Source organism: Coregonus clupeaformis, chromosome 3 (assembly GCF_020615455.1).
Source record: "Coregonus clupeaformis isolate EN_2021a chromosome 3, ASM2061545v1, whole genome shotgun sequence".
Taxonomy (NCBI): Eukaryota; Metazoa; Chordata; class Actinopteri; order Salmoniformes; family Salmonidae; genus Coregonus; species Coregonus clupeaformis.
The window spans coordinates 43,748,650-43,770,213 of NC_059194.1; the positions used below are offsets into that span (position 1 = coordinate 43,748,650).

The window sequence follows — 21,564 nt, forward strand, 5'->3', positions numbered from 1 at the left end:
ATGCATCAAAATCCTTGTGAATATTTTAGGATGTGGAACTGCTCTGTCCAAGTCATATTTTGTCGCTCTTGCTCCAATCGCTATTACTTGGCATTCAGCTGATCAACTGCCCGTTATGAAAGCAAAAAAACATCATTAGCAAAATAACAAAATAACAAAAAAGAACAGTTATTGTAGCTGCTCTAGCCTATCTATCTAACGTTAACGTTAGCCCTAGAATCTTTGTTTGCAAAAACGAACTAGCTTGCAAGCTAGCTAGCAAACTAGCCAAAATGGCAAACTAACCTGCAAATTCTTTAAAAAACAAACAGTTTATTACAGTTAAATAATGGTAGTAGCTAGCTAGTTACTAACTTTGAATATAAAAATGTGATGTTTTCTGTTGGTTGTTACACAGCAATATAGCTAGTTAGCTACGCGCTACAGCAGGCTAGCGTAGCTAGTAGCTAGCTAGCCAGCCAGCTAACTCTGATAGCTATGGGAACAGTGCCTGTGTTCAGATAGACACTAATAATAAGACTGCTTCATAACGGGATGCAGAGTGTTGTGGTACCATTTCTGTAACCATTTCCATGTCGTGAAATGTCCTCCTCATAACAAAACAACCCCTGAGTTTTCAAAATGCCCCAGGTCTTTTCTTTGTATTCTCCTTTTCTCATGCAGATGGATGCCTACACTACTCTTAACCCAAACAAAATATTGTGACCAAAACTAACCACAGATTGTGATGACCTGACATAAAACACCAGCGCCATATATTAAGAAAACTCTATCCACCTTTGCCCAAACCTGACAGTAATTGGTCACATTTGTATTATATTAAGTTATATAGAGGCTTCCTGTAGCTCAGTTGGTAGAGCATGGCGCTTGCAACGGCAGGGTTGTGGGTTCGATTCACACGGGGGGCCAGTATGAAAAATGTATGCACTCACTAAAACTGTAAGTCGCTCTGTATAAGAGCATCTGCTAAAATGACTAAAATGTAAAAAATAAATAAAAATTATGTTAAAATATAAATCTCACTGCAAATATCAATTGCAGTTGCTTGCTCGACTATATTTTCCCATGTTCAAAATCACCAGAGCGAAATATAGTTTCAAGATCATATGAAATAGACCCCAATAACTTTATAGTCTATCATTCTTATTATGATGGTTTTGAAATATGAGGTGTTTAAATCCCATTTGACAACCTGCCTTTTTAGCTTGGCCTTTATATATATGCTATATGTTATTTGATTCTGTGTAATTTTTTAAAATATATTTATTGTTTTAAGTGTGTTGCTATTTAAAATGCACTTCCAATAAAGTTTGTATTAAAGTTTGATTCGATATTGGATCTTTAATTGATGAAATGACGAGTCGTATGAATATAGACTCCATTAACTTTATAGTCAGTCTATCTTTCTTATTAAAACGTTTTTAAAATGTATGAACTACTTGTTATATGCCTACTAAATAAAAATTTGAGCTCTGTTTTTATCATGAATTCTCAATACTGAGTTTCTACTTTTCATTAAAGATATTCTGACTGACGTGTACACTCTCGGAAACAGGCCATTTTACGCAGTGTAGCGCCCTTATTGGCAGCAGAAGAAGCATTATCCAAGTGGGTACTACACATCACTAGTGGTAGAGTCGTCCAATGGCTACAGAGAGCTGAGGACTGAGAACAATGTCAGGACCAGTGAGCCAACTCCAGCACTACCATTACCATCATCAAACCTGTCCTTCCTAGTACCATCCAACTGGGCTGGCAGCAGAATAGAGGCCATCTGACACTGTCAAGACTTGAGTTCTTTATTTTTTACTAACTTTATTTATTTATTCTCTTTTTTTGTCTGGATACTGCATTTCAGCTTTTAGCTGTGACTGTGTACAAGACAGCCTAATTATAAAACCTTCATTGAAATGAATGTGAAGGCTTGAATGTGATACAATGCAATCAAATCTTTATCGATCCATTATACAGAGACAACGGAAATGTGTTAGTACTTGCTGTCACAGTACCCATCCCCACCTCACAATTACTCACATTACAGTCTGGGAGCAGCACAGGGTCAACTTAGGGGTTAAGTACCTTGCTCAAGGGCACATCGGTAGTAGGTGGCACCTGAGATATTGACTGCAACCCTCCGATGCATGTCTCCTTGACCGTTGTATTGTACTGATCTGTCCTCTCTCTCTCTTCCAGGGTTACTTCCTGCTGTTTGAGTCAATGCTGGATTCGGTTCTCTACGCCAGAGACCTCTACCTGGCCGAGGGGGGCTCAGGTGAGTCACACACACACACACACACACACACACACACACACGCGCTTTACCTTACTGAATTTATTGTCCCCTTGGGAAAAATGTGTTGCAGTATCATGTACACATTTTAAAACGGCATTTAAGAAAAGGACAAGAACAATACAAATGGACAATAAAAGGAAAATACACATTTATGACGGTTCTATACATCCTGCTGGTCTTAGTGATTGGATAGGGACATTAACCCGAGCTACTTAGGAGGGATATCACATTTGGCACAATGATTGTCAGTCACAAAGTGATTGAATTCATATAGAACGACCCTATACCCTACTGTATGTGTACAGTAAGAAGACCAGCCTGCTGGTCTTAGTGATTGGATAGGGACATTAACCCAAGCTATTTAGGAGGGATATCGCATTTGGCACAGGTTATTGTCAGTCAAATAGTGATTGAATTTATATAGAATGACCCTATACCCTCATAAATGGTATAATACACCAATAGCTTATAGTTCTAAATCTAAACGCCTGTATGAATATCATACAAAAATACAACAACATAAAAAACACGTGTTCAAATGCTAGATCAGGTTTTTTACAGTCTCTTACTGTTGCCCTAGATATTGTGGTTGATGATATTGTGGGTTGAGCTTAAAATGGCATTAGATGTTGCATGATCATCATGTGACCACAACACCTGAGCAGAGCTATCAGGCAGCTTGTTTTTCTGGTATGGACACACATGGATATGGATGCGGACACCCACACACACACTTCAGTATTGTTCCACTGGTCCACCGAATACCCCCTGTAGGAAGTGTAGTACAATGCAGTAGCCATCCAATGCCAGTTCAGTGTCGTTTTTTATGTACATTTACAACATTTTATTGTGCGTGCCTGTCTCCAGAGCCTTGTCTCCGGCTGTGCATGCCACTTTGCATTTTCTGTGTATCGATTTAAATTAGAAAAGTGGAGAAACTGGAGTTTTAAATTATAGGAGAAATCACTTGCGGGAGAATTGACTGCCTTATTTTTTGCTGAAGCGCAAAGCCACTCTGCAGTTGATGCATTGCAAAGGCCTGTTCTCTTATTTATGGTTTTCTTTGACGTGTGTGTGTGATTTTTATTTTCCCCTCTCAATTTGCATCCTGAATGAGCAATGCTGGAAGTAATCTCTCGTGGACAGAAACACGTAACATAACTGGTATTGTAGCGTAGCGTCTGTCAACAGATTGTGGGATGCGACGACTACCGAGGAACTTTGTTCCGGTGTGCATATTTTTTGTCACTGACCATTTGGACAAATCACGCTTAGAGAGTCAAAAAGAAATTGGATCATTCTTGAACAGTTTGCACATCAGCTCTAGTTTGTATACATGTTGACAGTTGGTACACAGTACAGTATTTCACTGCTTTTCTGCCTGTGTGTTTTTGTGCTTTTTACCGTGTTTGTAGCCCATGCCGGCATGTGCACGCATTGCTGTGTGAGAGAACATATGGATATTCAGGGTCAGCTCCTGTCTGTCATTGGCCAGGCTTAATGATTTGTGACAAACGGGGCCTGACACAGGAGTAGTTCTGAGACGCTGCCTTTTACTGGCTGTCAGGGAGAGCAGAAAGGTCACACACCTGGAGAGGGATAGAGGGAAGGACGGAGGGGGGAAGCGAAAAGGGTTGGGGAAGAGGGAGAGAGAGAGAGAGAGAGAGAGAGAGAGAGAGAGAGAGAGAGAGAGAGAGAGAGAGAGAGAGAGAGAGAGAGAGAGAGAGAGAGAGAGAGAGAGAGAGAGAGAGAGAGAGAGAGAGAGAGAGAGAGAGAGAGAGAGAGAGAGAGAGAGAGAGAGAGAGAGAGAGAGAGAGAGAGAGAGAGAGAGAGAGAGAGAGAGAGAGAGAGAGAGAGAGAGAGAGAGAGAGAGAGAGAGAGAGAGAGAGAGAGAGAGAGAGAGAGAGAGAGAGAGAGAGAGAGAGAGAGAGAGAGAGAATTTAGAAAACGAGAGGGATGGGTAGAGAAAACAAGATGAGGGGAGCAGAGGGCATGGAGAGAAAGAATGAGGGATAAAGAGTATAGGTAAGATACTGAATCCCCACCTCTGATTTCTCTCGGTTGGAAGCCATTATTTGTCCAGCATTCTCCCATAACTCTTTTTGGGGTTTATTTTTTCACTATAACTCACTGATGGGCATGTGTGTGTGTGCATTCATGTGTGTTATTTCTCCATCTCCTGTGCTGCAGTGTGTGTGTGTTTTACATTAGTGTGTTTCAGAAGTTCCCTCATTCTACCCAGCACATTAACCTCCTCTTCATCCTTAAATGTGTCCCCATTCACCAGAGTAGTCCCGCGTCAAGGGATAAGGGATATTTTTTCGTCCCCCCCCCACCCTCTCCCTTCATGGCCGACCAGGAGGGGGGGATGACAAACGGGCTGTGAGCAGCGAGTCGAGAAGGACACAGATGTCAAAACCATGAATCTGGGGATGCCTGTGTACCCCTCCTGACTCGTTCTCTCTTTCTCTCCGTCTACAGTACAGCACCCCTCCTCCCTCTCATTTTTTTCCTATTTATCTATGCTTCTCTCACCCACTCCTTTCTCTCCCACCCTTCACTCTGTCTCTCTTTCTCTTTTTCTCTCCCCCCTTTCTTTTTCAGGCCTGTTCCATTCCTGCCCAATCAGCATCCCCCTCTTCTCACCTGGCCCTCATAATTACTCACTTGCTCCAGACATCAGGGAAAAATTAAGTGACAAATCTGTCGTCGTGGGTGGTGGTGTGTGTGGCTCTTCAGCCACGGTGACACCTGCCAATCAGAGGAGCCCGTGAGACGCCCATCACATAGCTGTCACCATCCATTCAGAGTCTTTCTGTTTTTGACACAACACAACTAACGTTATTATCACAACAGAACTAGCCTACTAGTAAGTCTAGCTAACGTTACCGAAATAATGAAATATATATATAAATTTACACTTATAGACTTATACTTGTTTGCTTGACTTTTATATTCTATAAATTGACTCATTCAAATAATATACGCTGGCAAGTTTGCCACCGACGCGCTGCAGTAGGGAGGTAAAGCGGAAGTGGAATCCATCACGTCCGATGTTTGGCTGTGCCCGTAGCAACCTTCAAAAATGAGGTGGATAGCTTGTAACTAGGCATCAGGAGATATTATAAACAGTGTAGCAGCAGCGTATATGATGATTATCCTGTATGTGAGTGTGTGCGTGTGTAGAGTCAGAATGAACGTGTGTGCGTGTTATGTATATGAGCAAATGAAGTGTGTGTGTGTGTGTGTTGGAGTGTCAGTGTGAGTATGTAAAATGTTCATAGATTGAGTGTGCATAGAGATTGCAATTTTTTTTATAAAATACAAGGGTCAATGCAGATAGTCCGTGTAGACATTTTGTTAGCTATTTAGCAGTCTTATGGCTTGAGGATAGAAGCTGTTCAGGAGCCTGTTGATGTCAGACTTGATTCTCCGGTACCGCTTGCTGTGCGAAAGCAGCGAGAACAGTCTATGGCTTGGTTGGCTGGAGTTTGAACAACTTTCCGGGTCTTACTTTCACACCGCCTGATATAGAGGTCCTGGATGTCAGGGAGCTCGGCACCAGTGATGTACTGGGTTGTCCGCACCACCCTCTGTAGCGCCATGCGATTGAGGGCGGTGCTGTTGCCATACCAAACAGTGATGCAGCCAGTCAAGATTCTCTCAGTGGTGCAGCTGTTGAACCTTTTGAGTGTTTGAGGGCCCATGTCAAATCTTTTCAACCTCCTGAGGGGGAGAGGTGCTGTCGCGCCACCTTCACAACTGTTTGCGTGTGTGTGGACCATTTTAAGTCCTTAGTGATTTGGACTCAGAGGAACTTAAAGCTCTCGACCCGATCCACTGCAGCCCCATCGATGTGGATGGGGGCATGCTCACTCCTCCATTTCTTGCAGTCCATGATCAGCTCCTTGGTCTTACTGACGTTGAGGGAGAGGTTGTTGTTCCGGCACCACACTGCCAGGTCACTGACCTCCTCCCTGCAGGCTGTCTCATCGGCGCCGGTGATCAGGCCTACCACCATCGTATCGTTAGCAAACTTGATGGAGTTGGAGGCGTGCATGGCCATGCAGTCGTGGGTTAACAGGGAGTACAGGAGTGGACTAAGCACACACCCCTGTGGGGCCTCAGTGTTGAGGGTCAGCGTGGCGTAGGTAATGTTGCCTACCCTCATCACCTGGGGTCAGTCCGTCAGGCAGTCCAAGATCCAGCTGCAGAGGGAGCTGTTCCGTCCCAAATTCTCAAGCTTGGTAATGAGCTTGGAGTTGACTATGGTGTTGAACACTGAGCTGTAGTCAATTAACAGCATTCTCACATAGGTATTCCTCTTATCTAAGTGGGTGAGGGCAGTGTGGAATGCAATTAAGATTGCATTGTCTATGGATCTGTTGGGGTGTAATGCCAATTGGAGTGGGTCTAGGGCAGTGGTCACCAACCTTTTCTGAGTCAAGATCACTGTCTGAGTCAAAATGAAACCCGAGATCTACCACTCAGATATTTTTAAACATGACTTAAACGTAAACCATATGCAACATTAACCAAATAAAAACAGTTCTGTAGCAATGAGGTTTGTGCAGTTGGTTATAGGCCAAATACATTGCTTGAATTGCGCTGCCAATGTTATCCTTCTCAGACCATTTTGAAATTAGGTATATGATCACACTGGTAATAGATAATTTGGTATCACTTGTGAGGCACAGCTGAGTGAGCATTATATATACAGTACCAGTCAAAAGTTTGGACACACCTACTCATTCAAGGGTTTTTTACTATTTTCTACATTGTAGAATAATAGTGAAGACATCACAACTATGAAATAACACATATGGAATCATGTAGTAACCAAAATATATTTTATATTTGAGATTCTTCAAAGTAGCCACCCTTTGCCTTGATGACAGCTTTGCACACTCTTGGCATGTTCTCAACCAGCTTCATGAGTTAGTCACCTGGAATGCTTTTCCATCAGTCTTGAAGTACTTCCTAAATATGCTGAGCACTTGTTGGCTGCTTTTCCTTTACTCTGCCATCCGACTCATCCCAAACCATCTCAATTGGGTTGGGGTGGGGTGATTGGAGGCCAGGTCATCTGATGCAGCACTCTATCACTCTCCTTCTTGGTCAAATAGCCCTTACACAGCCTGGAGGTATGTTTTGGGTCATTGTCCTGTTGAAAAATAAATGATAGTCCCACTAAGCGCAAACCAGATGGGTTGGCGTATCGCTGCAGAGTGCTGTGGTAGCCATGCTGGTTAAGTGTGCCTTGAATTCAAAATAAATCACTGACAGTGTCACCAGCAAAGCACCCCCACACCATCAAACCACCTCCTCCATGCTTCACGGTGGGAACCACAAATGCGGAGATCATCCGTTCACATACTCTGCGTCTCACAAAGACACGGCGGTTGGAACCAAAAATCTCAAATTTGGACTTCCACCGGTCTAATATCCATTGCTCGTGTTTCTTGGCCCAAGCAAGTCTCTTCTTCTTATTGGTGTCCTTTAGTGGTGGTTTCTTTGCAGCAATTCAACCATGAAGGCCTGATTCACGCAGTCTCCTCTGAACTGTTGATGTTGATGTGTCTGTTACTTGAACTCTGTGAAGCATATATTTGGGCTGCAATTTCTGAGGTGCAGTTAATTGCCGATTTCTGAGGCTGGTAACTCTAATGAACTTATCCTTTGCAGCAGAGGTAACTCTGGATTTTCCTTCCCTGTGGCGGTCCTCATGAGAGCAAGTTTCATCATAGTGCTTGATGGTTTTTGCGACTGCACTTGAAGAAACTTTAAAAGTTCTTGAAATGTTCTGTATTGACTGACCTTCATCTCTTAATTTAATGATGGACTGTAATTTCTCTTTGCTTATTTGAGCTGTTCTTGCCATAATATTGACTTGGTCTTTTACCAAATAGGGCTATCTTCTATATACCAACCCTACCTTGTCACAACACAACTGATTGGCTCAAACGCATTAACTTTTAAGAAGGCACACCTGTTAATTGAAATGCATTCCAGGTGACTACCTCATGAAGCTGGTTGTGAGAATGCCAAGAGTTTACAAAGCTGTCATCAAGGCAAAGGGTGGCTACTTTGAAGAATCTCACATATAAAATATATTTTGATTTGTTTAACACTTTCTTGGTTACTACATGATTCCATATGTGTTATTTCATCGTTTTGTAGAAAATAGTAAAAATAAAGAAAAACCCATGAATGAGTAGGTGTGTCCAAACTTTTGACTGGTACTGTATATATTTTTGTATTTGTTGGACTGATGGCCTGCATCTGATGGTCAGTCTGAGGGGAGGGACGGAGTAGCGGTGAGGCTGCCTCTCACCCGAGTGATCCGACTCACGGTCCCTCCGCTGAAAAAAGGGGTCACAGTCTTCCAGCTGAATAGCAAAACTCAAGTCACCCTGCAATATTTCTGCCTCATGCACCAATTCATGTTGTTATTTTAAAAATACACAAGCCGCTATTAATAACAACGCAAGCTTATCGGAACACTTTGCTATACTCATTAATTGCAGCTGCAGTGCTGGTTGTAGCGTGAGGGGAAGGAAGAACCCACATTTTATGGTTAATAAAAGTGTTGGACAAAGTGTTGACAGTGCTGAATAACAACTTAAACATGATTTATTCATAATAACAGCAGCTGTATTTGTTGAGTCTCTCTAGTCATGGTTTTAATAGTTTTTAAATCTCACATTATCAACTTTGCTGTGCGTTCGAAGTTTCTTTTTACAGTCTGTGGTTCGAGGAAACTGCAGACACGGTGATCTGAGCTATCTGATTGGCCAGCGGTAGGCCTATAGGTGCACTTGATTTGCTCTCTGGGCCTGCTGGGTAGGCGGAGTTCTACCTTTAGACACATGAAATGGTTCAAAATGGGAACACTTTGTCTTCCTGCCGCAAGGGCTGCTGAATCAAGTGCACCTACCTCCAACAGCGGGGAAAAAATAAAAATAATAATAATAGGAACACAAGGCTTTATCACAGAGTTTCTAAACCCAGAGACGCAACATCGCGAGACTTCCGGGAACACAAGGCTTTATCACAGAGTTTCTAAACCCAGAGACGCAACATCGCGAGACTTCCGGGAACACAAGGCTTTATCACAGAGTTTCTAAACCCAGAGACGCAACATCGCGAGACTTCCGGGAACACAAGGCTTTATCACAGAGTTTCTAAACCCAGAGACGCAACATCGCAAGACTTCCGCGAACACAAGGCTTTATCACAGAGTTTCTAAACCCAGAGACGCAACATCGCGAGACTTCCGGGAACACAAGGCTTTATCACAGAGTTTCTAAACCCAGAGACACAACATCGCGAGACTTCCGGGAACACAAGGGTTTATCACAGAGTTTCTAAACCCAGAGACGCAACATCGCGAGACTTCCGTGAACACAAGGCTTTATCACAGAGTTTCTAAACCCAGAGACGCAACATTGCTAGACTTCCGGGAACGCTTGTGAAACCGACCAGGCCAAGGTTTGAGAAGTCAATGAGAGAAGTGAACAATTCTTCCTTAGTTGTTAAATCTAAAGGCACAACCTAGATTCGAGCCATTGTCTTAAGTAGGTTAACTTGTTATTACTCCAACTTTGTGAAAGTGACAAGCTGACACATATTCATTTTCGTGAAAAACAACTTTATATCGCAGGAGTGATGTTGATTTGAATGTCTACACATGCGCAGTTCAGCACAAGACAACCTTTAGACCCGATGACGTGTTTCTATGCATGAGCTTAGCTAGCCAACGTCACCATGACATTGCCTACAAGTGTGATTGGGGATTTCTATTGGAGAAGCTGTTTTATCCTATCTTCATACTGTACTGACTTTGGCTTTATTGTTGTTGTGTTTTTACAGAAATGTTTGGTGATCGACTAGGAATGCCTTCGATTGCGATCGACCGGTTGGTGACCACTGGTCTAGGGTGTCTGAGATTATGGAGTTGATGTGTGTCATAACCAGCCTTTCAAAGCACTCCATGATTACAGATGTGAGTGCTACATGGCAGTAGTCATTGTGGCAGGTAGCCTTAGAGTTATTGGGAATAGAAATGATGGTGGTCAGCTTGAGACGTGGGGATTACAGACTGGGACAAGGAGAGGTTGAAAATGACGTGAATGTGCCTGCCAGCTGTTCTGCGCATGCTCTGAGAACGCACCCTGGAATACCGTTCGGCCCTGCGGCCTTACAAGTGTTGACCTGATTAAAAACCTTACTCACGTCGGCCTCTGAGAGCGTGATCACCCAGTCCCCTGGGTCACGGCTCGGTGCTGTTTTTGTCGAAGTGCGCATAAAATGCATTGAGTTCGTGTGGTAGAGAGGCATCGTTGGGCAGATCATTGCTGGGTCTTCCTTTGTAATCCGTAATGTACTGTAGCCCTGCCACATGCGTCAGAGCTTGTGTAATAGGATTCCACCTTGTTCCTATACTGAACAAAAATATAAACACAACAAATAAAGTGTTGGTCCCATGTTTCATGAGCTGAAATAAAAGATCGCTGAAATTTTCCAGACGCACAAAAAGCTTATTTCTCTCAAATTTGTTTACATTCCTGTTAGTGAGCATTTCTCCTTTGCCAAGATAATCCATCCACCTGACAGGTGTGGTATATGAAGAAGCTGATTAACCCTTAGCCTACAATTTCCACGCCCCCGCGGAAATCAAATTAACAAAATACAATAATCCCCATCAAAATCCATCTGTTTAAACTAGAGATATCCGTTTTTTTGCATGTGCTGTGTCTCAATCCACCGCCCTGCCGATATCGCCCTTCCGCATCTGCGATGAAAGGTGGCAGAGCTAAAGCGGCATTTGTCAGACAATGAGACATCCCGAAAATCAGTCTTCTAACAAAAACGTCTGTAGCGTCCGAAAGGTTTAACCTACAAATTAGCTATTTGATCCTTGGTATGACGATCTTAAAATAATTGCATATGTTAGCTTAGAACTGCGTCGTAAACTACTTCAGTGGGCCAAATGCTCACCTTCGATGGCTACTGGCACGCTGGAGAAGTGTGCTCTTCACAGATGAATCCCGGATTCAACTGTACCGGGCAGATGGCCCGTGTAGGCGAGGGGTTTGCTGATGTCAACGTTGTGAACAAAGTGCCCCATGGTGGCGGTTGGGTTATGGTATGGGCAGGCATAAGCTACGGACAACGAACACAATTGCATTTTATCGATGGCAATTTGAATGCACAGAGATACTGTGATGAGATCCTGAGGCCCATTGTTGTGCCATTCATCCGCTGCCATCACCTCATGTTTCAGCATGATAATGCACGGCCCCATGTCGCAAGAATCTGTACACAATTCCTGGAAGCTGAAAATATCCCAGTTCTTCCACAGCCTGCATACTCACCAGACATGTCACCCATTGAGCATTTTTGGGATGCTCTTGGTCGATGTGTTCCAGTTCCCGACAATATCCAGCAACTTCGCACAGCCATTGAAGAGGAGTGGGAGAACATTCCACAGGCCACAATCAACAGCCTGATCAACTCTATTCAAAGGAGATGTGTCGCACTGCATGAGGAAAATGGTCGTCACACCAGAAACGGAATGGTTTTCTGATCCACGCCCCTACATTTTTTAAAGGTATCTGTGACCGACAGATGCATATCTGTATTCCCAGTCATGTGAAATCCATAGATTTGGGCCTAATGAATTCATTTCAATTGACTGATTCCCATATATGAACTGTAACTCAGTAAAATATTTTAAATTGTTGCATGTTGCATATATATTTTTGTTGAGTGTATATTGTCCTTTTATATTGTCCTTAGTGGCACTTCTTGTACTTGTTCGTGTCCTCAGCCGTAGCCTCGACGTTGGCTGCGATAGTCTTATATGCGATAGCCCTGTCTTTTTTTCTTAGCACCAACCTCTGTGTTAATGCAGGGCTTTTGTTTGGGGAAGCAGCGAACCTTCATTGTGGGGACAACGTCGGCGATGCATTTCCTAATGAAGCCGGTGATGGAGGTGGTTAGCTCGTCAGTGCTATAGGCGAAGTTCCGGAACATATTCCATTCAGTGCTAGCAAAACAGTCTTGTAGCATAGCCTCCGAAATGGAGGACCATTTCTCAATGGAGCACATCACGGGTACTTCCTGTTTGAACTTCTGCTTGTAAATAGGAAGCAGCAGTGTGGAGTCATGATCTGATTTGCTTAAGGGGGGATGATGGAGGGCTTTGTATACTTGCTTGTGGGTAGAGTAACAGTGGTCTAGGACTTTATCGCCCCTAGTTGCGAAGGAGACGTGTTGATGGAAGTTGGGCATTAATTGTCTTAATGTCGCGGAATTAAAATCACCAGGAACAAGGAAGCAGCCTCCGTGTTCATGGTTTACTTCTTGTTTATAGCCTCGTACAGTTCGTTAAGTGCCATCTTGTTGTTTTTATTGTCCTGAGGTGGAATATATACAGCAGTCACAATAACAGATTGTGTTGTTTTGTTGTTTTATGTTGTATTACAGGAACTTGATGGATTTTGTTCATGAGATGCAGCATAAAACATAGTAAAGCAAATGTGGAAAAACATTTTGACACCTTTTAAGGTGTTTCCTAACACATTTTGATCTAATTATTAGTATTTAGGAATGTTTCAATTAAAACAAATTCAGAATTATGGTAGTATGACGTGTTTTAGTTGCATAAATTAGTATGACCAAATTAAAAGATAACAAAAAGAATGGTATCTTAATCTTAATGGTACTGTGAGTTTGGTTCAAATGTTACAAAATGTACGTTTCACTTTAACTGTAGTTTGTCCGTTTTCATTTAAATTCATTTAAAAAAAAATTTGCATTGTAAATTCTACATGTTCACAAGATCTCATCTGTTGAAGCATCCTACCCAACTACATACTACTGTTTTCCTGTCATCTTTCCTTTCTTTTTAAAATAATGTGCATGTATCCATTTGCAGAACCAAAGCATTGAAAAAAAACAATCCATGGTTGTCAGGAGTTCACTATTTTTCTCAGCACTGACTGTGTACACATGGTATATGGTTTCTCGTCCATGGATTTCACAATGAGTTCTACAGTGGACAGCACTACGAGACATTTTGCTGTCCGTAGCTTCCCGCCAGTCAGTGTGTGTGCGTGTGTCATATACAGTCTACTCTTTGAGATTGTGTTTGTGAAGGTAGGTTATTCTGTGACAACTTTGTAGTGGTTATATGTCTTTCTTAAATTCTAGCACTTTAGCAAATGGCTGTAATGTCCCTCCACGGCGGGAACAGCCATGGCCCCAAGCGCTTCAACCTCAGCCAAATCACCAAGCCGATTAACCACTCAGATAAACACATTTTAGATGTTTAACGTTTACAAAACACATTAAGACTCATGTTTAATGTTCATTTCAAATTCATGGTTTAATGTTTATAGAATACGTTCAGATGGGGTTTAATGTCTTAGTATTTTTGTGAGCCTGGTTTGGCTCTGTGGCTGTATCGAGGTGAATTACTCCCTTGATTTGCAGGAATGTGTTTTTAAAAAGAATACTTTTTAAATACTTAAAAAATAGATTCTACAACAAGCATGTTTTGTATTTCTGTCCCAGTCATAAACATGAGTCGCAAACAAGGTCATTATTGACAGAAAGTGTAAAAAGTAGGACAGAGCGGCCATAAGGGTCTGGTATTTGATGGATATCCTCGTTACTGGTGCTTTATGAAATGGATGCCGAGTCCCACACCCACAGCAACTAGGACACCAGAGTCTCGTATAATGGGGTTTCAATCTGAGAGTGAAATTCATGTCAAATGTGTTTCGTACTGTTAGGGTAATGTTTGCAATAACTTCCTTTCCTCTTTTGTAACTGGTATGAGAAATTGGTAAACATATGGTAAGCTAAATATGATAACAAGTAATCAAATCTAGTCAAATCCATGATTACTGTTGTACCTGCCTCATAACCTGATATACAGTATACAGTACCCTTAAAAAAATAAAAATAACAAAAAAAAAAACCTTTCCCACCATAAAGAGATAGTGTAAAGGTCAATTTCAGTCAGGCGTGTCGGGGTATGAGCCCCAGATCCTGACTCTTCAGGATTTCCCACACAACACCAGACTAGCAATTCATATCAGTATGATTAAAGGTCCCGATCGTGCACGCAACCGCAGCGTTGATAGCAAGTCAGGAATTCAGATTCAGCAGTGGAATCAGGGGGAAAAGGCATCCAACTCAAAGCCAGACTCCTCAGAACTCTTAATTAATAAATAAGTGACATAGTCGCCCAGTGTCTGACCAATATAAATGTGCCTTTTAGCTTTCTGTTGTTTTAGATCACACACTGTGGTGGTCATCTCCACCATAGACTGAGGCTGTGTCCGAAATGTATCTTGCCTTCTACTTACTAAAACTACATACTGTGTACTAATAGTGCTACAGTGGGTATAGAAAGTCACCACCCCCTTTCAAAATGTTCACCTTTTGGTGCCTTACAGCCTGAAATGAAAACACATAAAATCAAACCTTTTCCGGCATTATTTACACACAGTAACCCACAATATCCAAGTGAAAAAAAAATCTATAAAACGTTGACAATTAATTACAAGTAAAACAGTAAAATACCCTATTTGGATAAGTGAACACCCCCCGTAGAATTGCAATTGCAAACTTGCTGAGGTATAACCAACCACCTTCCAGATCACAAATCAAGCTAATTGGCTTCCATCTGTGATCAATTGTAGTGACTTTGATGTGTTCAGAATAAAAGCAGTTGTTCATAGAGGACTCCACTGCTTAGTAGCGCAATTCAAAGCAAAAAATCCACAATGGGCGGAAAGGTACTTTCAAAAGATCTACGAGATAAAGTTGTGGAAAGGCACAAGTCAGGGGATGGATATAAAAAGATTTCAAAGGCTTTGTTTATCCCTCAGAGCACAGTTAAGACCATTATTAAGAAGTGTAAGACGTATGGCACCACCCAGACCCTGCATAGATCAGGCCGTCCCTCCGAACTGGATGTCCGGGCAAGGAGTAGACTGATCAGAGAGGCTACCAAGAAGCTAATGGCGACTTTGAAGGAGCTTCAGGCCTTTATGGCAAAGACTGGTCAATGTGTGCATGTGACCACAATATCACAAGTGCTCCACAAATCTGGCAAGAAAAAAAAGCCACATCAAGTCTCGTTTGAGCTTTGCCAAAATGCACATTGTAGATTCCGAGGCCAAGTGGCAAAATGTGCTGTGGTCAGATGAGACCAAAATTTAACTTTTTGGCCTGAACGCAAAACGATATGTCTGGCGAAAACCCAATACATCTTTCCACCCAAAGAACACCATGCCTACAGTAAAGCACGGCGGTGGCAGCATCCTGTTGTGGGGGTGTTTCTCTTGTCAGGATAGAAGGGAAAATGGGCAGTGCAAAATACCGACAGATTCTTGAGGAGAACCTGCAGCCCTCTGCCAGGAAGTTGAAAATGGGAAGATGGTTCACGTTTCAACATGACAATGACCCAAAACACACTGCCAAAGCAACCGTACAGTGGCTGAAGGACAAGAAGGTGAATGTCCTTGAGGGGCCTAGTAAGAGCCCCGACCTAAATCCCATCGAGAATCTGTGGAATGACTTGAAGAGTGCAGTCCATGAGCGGTCACCATGCAATTTGACTGAGCTTGATCAATTCTGCAAGGAAGAATAGGCAAATATTGCACAGTCTAGGTGTGCAAAGTTATTAGAGACGTAATTCAAGCAAAAGGTGGTTCCACCAAGTATTAACTCAGCGGGGTGTTCACTTATCCAAATAGGGTATTTTACTGTTTTAATTGTAATACATTTTCAGAGTTTTTTAAATTTTTATTTTTTTACCTGGATATTGTGAGTTACTGTGTGTAAATAATGCTGGAAAAATTTTGATTTTATGTGTTTTCATTTTAGGCTGTAAAGCAACAAAAGGTGAACATTTTGAAAGAGGGTGGTGACTTTCTATACCCACTGTAAATACTATTTAGAATGTACTGTTTAGTAAAATGTATGCAGTAATCAACAAATATCAACATACAAGGCTCACCCATGAGACTGCGTAATCGAATGCGCAATTGCATTGTTTTCCGCCATTCGTTAATTTTGGTACAGCCTGTCCCCTTATTTGATTGTCAGCTGTTGTCAAACTAAATAAGATTTTCTTCCTCAATAGCATGCAGCAAATTTGTACTATATTAAAAGCCGAAATGAGTATGGCATCCTGGAATTAAAAGCATACAACATTTTTGAAATGTCACATAGTATAAAACGTTCTATTTTCGCATACCCAAACGGCCTACTATTTAGGATGCAAGTACGGGTATCTGGACTTGGCCATATATCTCCACTCCCTCCCCTATAGGAATGGGCACGGTTACTCGAAAATCAGGAGTGATTGTTTTGTTTTCAAGCTCATTTTCTATCTCATGGGCTATGGTTTATGGGTTGCGTTTTACATGAAAAGGCATTTTAGTATCATAGCGCATTTTCCCCACTTCAAATAGCGATTAGCCTAGTACATGTACGAACCAACAGAGGGTCCACAACACAAGAAACAGATCAATGCAAAACACTCAGAATCAGTTCTATGATGGCGAACAGCAGACTCTTTCACTGTTAGCCTAAGCTACTATTAGTCAAAAACTACCGATATAACACCTTGAAAACAACAGCACATTGTCTGCTGTTGTGGCATTCTGATTGGTGATGAGTGTAGAGGATTTCTGTATCTCTTTTTCTTATTTTTGACTATCCGAAAAGAATAGTGAAATAATTTCAAATGCCCATCGCTACTCGCCTATCACTCTTCTCCTCTATTACATTTTAGTCATTTAGCAGACGCTCTTATCCAGAGCGACTTACAGTTAGTGAATACATATATTATTTTTTATACTTGCCCCCCGTGGGAATCGAACCCACAACCCTGGCGTTGCAAACGCCATGCTCTATCAACTGAGCTACATCCCTGCCGGCCATTCCCTCCCCTACCCTGGACGACGCTGGGCCAATTGTGCGCCGCCCATGAGTCTCCCGGTCGCGGCCGGCTGCGACAGAGCCTGGATTCGAACCAGGATCTCTAGTGGCACAGTTTGCACTGCGATGCAGTGCCTTAGACCACTGCGCCACTCTTCTCTATGTTCAGTCTATCCATACATCTCACCCTCTTACTCTCTTTTTAGTCTACCCAGATCGTTGCACCATCAGCCTGGCTGCAGTGGGCGACACGGAGAAGCACCAGGGCCGTATTGCATTCTGGGATGACGTATACGGGTTCAAGATGGCGTGCATGAAGAAGGCCGTGGTGCCAGAGGCCGTGGTGCAGGTCCTCAAACCAGACACACTCATCTCTAAGCCTGCAGTCATACAGGTACACACGCACGCACACACACACACACACACACACACACACACACACACACACACACACACACACAAGGTATATAGAAAGGAAAAAGGTTACAGAAATAGTGGGTGTAGAGGGGGAATACAGAGCAAGGGAGAGAGAGTTAGTCGTAAAGAGAGATCGGTCCCTGGAGGCAGGTTGTTGTGTGTGTGTGTGTGTGTGTGTGTGTGTGTGTGTGTGTGTGTACGTGTGTCAGAGCTGTAGCGCTGGGTGAGTGATAAGTCTAATCCTTGTTTAAGTTCCTCTTTAGGAAACTTCATTATTCTCTCCCCCCTGCAGATGGAGAGGCGCTCGCTGAGCTGATGGAGAAAACACACACTGCAGAGAGACTACACATACACACATACACCGCAGGGAGAGTACAACACACTCACTAATACATACATATTACAAGCACAATCATCCTCACAGATCCTGCACTTATATACACACACATTGCGCTTCCTAATGGACTTTCTACATCACACACACAAATGAGAGCATTGATTCCTTTTTAAAACCATTTTTGATCATATTCTCTGTCATTTCCGTGGACGCTCCTTCCTCTACCCATCCTCCATTTTGTTAAGTAGCATGTTCTTTCCCACGTCTCTTCCATGATGAATGAGCGGAGCAGGTGAAATAATGGAATTTGAATCCTCTAATCGATAGTTTCTCCCCTCCAGTGGAAAATGGACAGCTCCCCCTCAGCCCAAATTGCATGGATTCTCGTCCATTGCCTCCCTCTGATACGATCCAATAACATTCCATTAAGGATGGTCAGAATGGTGTAAAATTAAGCGCCTGTCTCTCAGGGAATTGCAAATCCCTGTTAAAACAGTTATGGCTTTTTTCCTCTCACAATGTTAAGGAATGTGTTTTAGAAAGTGAAATTGAAAAGGGGTGTAAAACCGTCCCTAGTTGTTGTTCTTGTGTAATGTACAGTACCAGTCAAAAGTTTGGACACACCTACTCATTCAAGGGTTTTTCTTATTTTTTATTTTATTTTTTACATTGTGGAATGATAGTGAAGACATAAAAACTATGAAATAACACATATGGAATCATGTAGTAACCAAAAAAGTGTTAAACAAATCAAAATATATTTTATATTTGACATTCTTCAAATAGCCACCCTTTGCCTTGATGACTGCTTTGCACACTCTTGGCATTCTCTCAACCAGCTTCATGAGGAATGCTTTTCCAACAGTCTTGAAGGAGTTCCCACATATGCTGAGCACTTGTTGGCTGCTTTTCCTTCACTCTGCCGTCCGACTCATCCCAAACCATCTCAATTGGGTTGAGGTCTGTGGATTGTGGAGGACAGGTCATCTGATGCAGCACTCCATCACTCTCCTTCTTGATCAAATAGCTCTTACACAGCCTGGAGGTGTGTTGGGTCATTATCCTGTTGAAAAACAAATGATAATCCCTCTAAGCCCAAATCGGATGGGATGGCGTATCGCTGCAGAATGCTGTTGTAGCCATGCTGGTTAAGTGTGCCTTGAATTCTAAATAAATCACACAGTGTCACCAGCAAAGCACCCCCACACCGTAACACCTCCTCCTCCGTGCTTTACGGTGGGAACTACACATGCGGAGATCATCCGTACACCCACACCGTCTTACAAAATTCTCAAATTTGGACTCCAGACCAAAGGACAGATTTCCACCGGTCTAATGTCCATTGCTCGTGTTTCTTGGCCCAAGCAGGTCTCTTCTTCTTATTGGTGTCCTTTAGTAGTGGTTTCTTTGCAGCAATTTGACCATGAAGGCCGGATTCACACAGTCCCCTATGAACAGTTGATGTTGAGATGTGTCTGTTACTTGAACTCTGTGAAGCATTTATTTGGGCTGCAATTTCTGATGCTGGTAACTCTAATGAACTTATCCTCTGCAGCAGAGGTAACTTTGAGTCTTCCATTCCTGTGGCGGTCCTCATGAGAGCCAGTTTCATCATAGCGCTTGATGGTTTTTGAGACTGCACTTGAAGAAACTTTCAAAGTTCTTGAAATGTTGCGTATTGACTGACCTTCATGTCTTAAAGTAATGATGCTGTCATTTCTCTTTGCTTATTTGAGCTGTTCTTGCCATAATATGGACTTTGTCTTTTACCAACCCTACCTTGTCACAACACAACTGATTGGCTCAAACTCATTAAGAAGGAAATACATTTTACAAATTAACTTTTAAGAAGGCACACCTGTTAATTGAAATGCATTCCAGATGACTACCTCATGAAGCTGGTTGAGAGAATGCCAAGAGTGTGCAAAGCTGTCATCAAGGCAAAGGGTGGCTATTTGAAGAATCTCAAATATAAAATATATTTTGATTTGTTTGACACTTTTTGGGTTACTACATGATTCCATGTGTTATTACATAATTTTGATGTCTTCACTATTATTCTACAATGTCAAATATTTTAAAATATAAAGAAAAACTCTTGAATGACTAGGTGTGTCTAAACTTTTGAGTGGTAGTGTATGTCGTGGCAAAATTACAACTTTCGTTATGCACATGCGGTGTATGAGCCTTAAACCTGTACATTTCCACTGCCTGTTTGAAGCTCTTGTAAGAAGGAGCTGGTATTTTTCCACTCTGCCTCTGTTCAACTTAGTCACACAGTCAAGACAAAGACCCTCTGAGAGTGACCACAGTGTCTCAGCCCATCCTGTTTCTTCTCATATCTTTCAAGGGCACAGCTGTGTGGAGATATGAGGTGTACAGAGGCTGGCTTGAACAGAGAGGAGTAACGGAACTAACGTTATCAATTGTTTGTGCGCTATGACCCAATACACATAGCCACAAGAAGAAAACAAGGTAGCTTATGATGCCTTGAGCTGCCGGGAGGGGTGAAACCAGCCATGACAAAGCATTTGTAGGTCCACTATATAAGACATTTCCTGTTTGTGGGGCTCTCAACGAATCACCTACGGGTGGTACGTTGACCAGCTCCATTATTGCAATAATTAACCGATATTAAATAAAGATGATTGTTTGAAGAAATGACAAAGTCTCTCTCACTTGGTTAGAATTTCCATGACATGTACAAACTTTTTTTAAGCATGTAAGTCCTTTGTTGGGGGTCAATCCTCTTGTTTTGGCCTCTGTTGTGGTAAGTATTCTGTTTTTGGGGAATTGTATTCAAGAACAGGGGGAATGCAATCACCTTGAGTACAAGTGCTTAGTTGTCTTGTATCGCTGATACTTCACTGTTCTTCTGTTTCTTGCTTGAAAAGACCAAAAGTGTGTTCTAATTTCCTGGTTTGTTTGATTACAGAATGTGAAAGTGTGAGTGTGTATTGATCATATGTTTGTGGACTCCTCTCCCCAGGGGATCGATTGTAACGCAGTGTGTCTCTCCGAGCTGGAGTTTACGTCAGACTTCTGCCTAAAGATAACAGACAGCACAGACTGCACGGTGAGTCGCGCACGTATACACACACACACACACACACCTAACTCAATCTTCTGAGTTAATCAAGGCTGTCAGCTGTGAGGATTGATCACAGGTGTGGTGATAAATGGGGCCGGCTAATTGGCTAGGAAGGGTCAGGTGGGTGGGACACCAATGTGATTGATAGACAATCCTCCTGATCCCCAGGTGTGGCTGACTACATGCATGTTGCGTCGCGTGTGAAGGGAGTTTTCACACCAGGGAGATTGTGTTACGTACGGGGTGTGTTCTTTCTGTACCTTAAATATAAACATTTAATGCATATTTAATATTTATGTTAAATATGTACATTTTGGTGCCTTCTCCAATTTCTAATTAGGTCAAAACTACAGTGGGGTGGTGGACATTTGGGTCATGTTAAATATGGCACAACTTGGCATTTTGCAGCAGTAATTGAGCGCTCTTATAGGACAAGTTCAGGTAGTACCTCCCCATTTCAAA

The 21,564-nt window shown here is 42.4% G+C and overlaps 1 protein-coding gene across 2 annotated transcripts in view; it reads left to right on the forward strand.

Moving 5' to 3' along the window:
* Positions 1-21,564, forward strand: part of LOC121579072 (protein arginine N-methyltransferase 3-like) — a 128,324-nt gene that overhangs the window by 59,357 nt on the left and 47,403 nt on the right. For both annotated transcript variants that reach the window (XM_041893341.1, XM_041893339.1), the window contains exons 11-13: positions 2,194-2,272; positions 17,464-17,651; positions 21,001-21,087. In XM_041893341.1, coding sequence (XP_041749275.1) covers positions 2,194-2,272; positions 17,464-17,651; positions 21,001-21,087 — 354 coding nt within the window. The remainder of the gene's footprint in view (positions 1-2,193; positions 2,273-17,463; positions 17,652-21,000; positions 21,088-21,564) is intronic.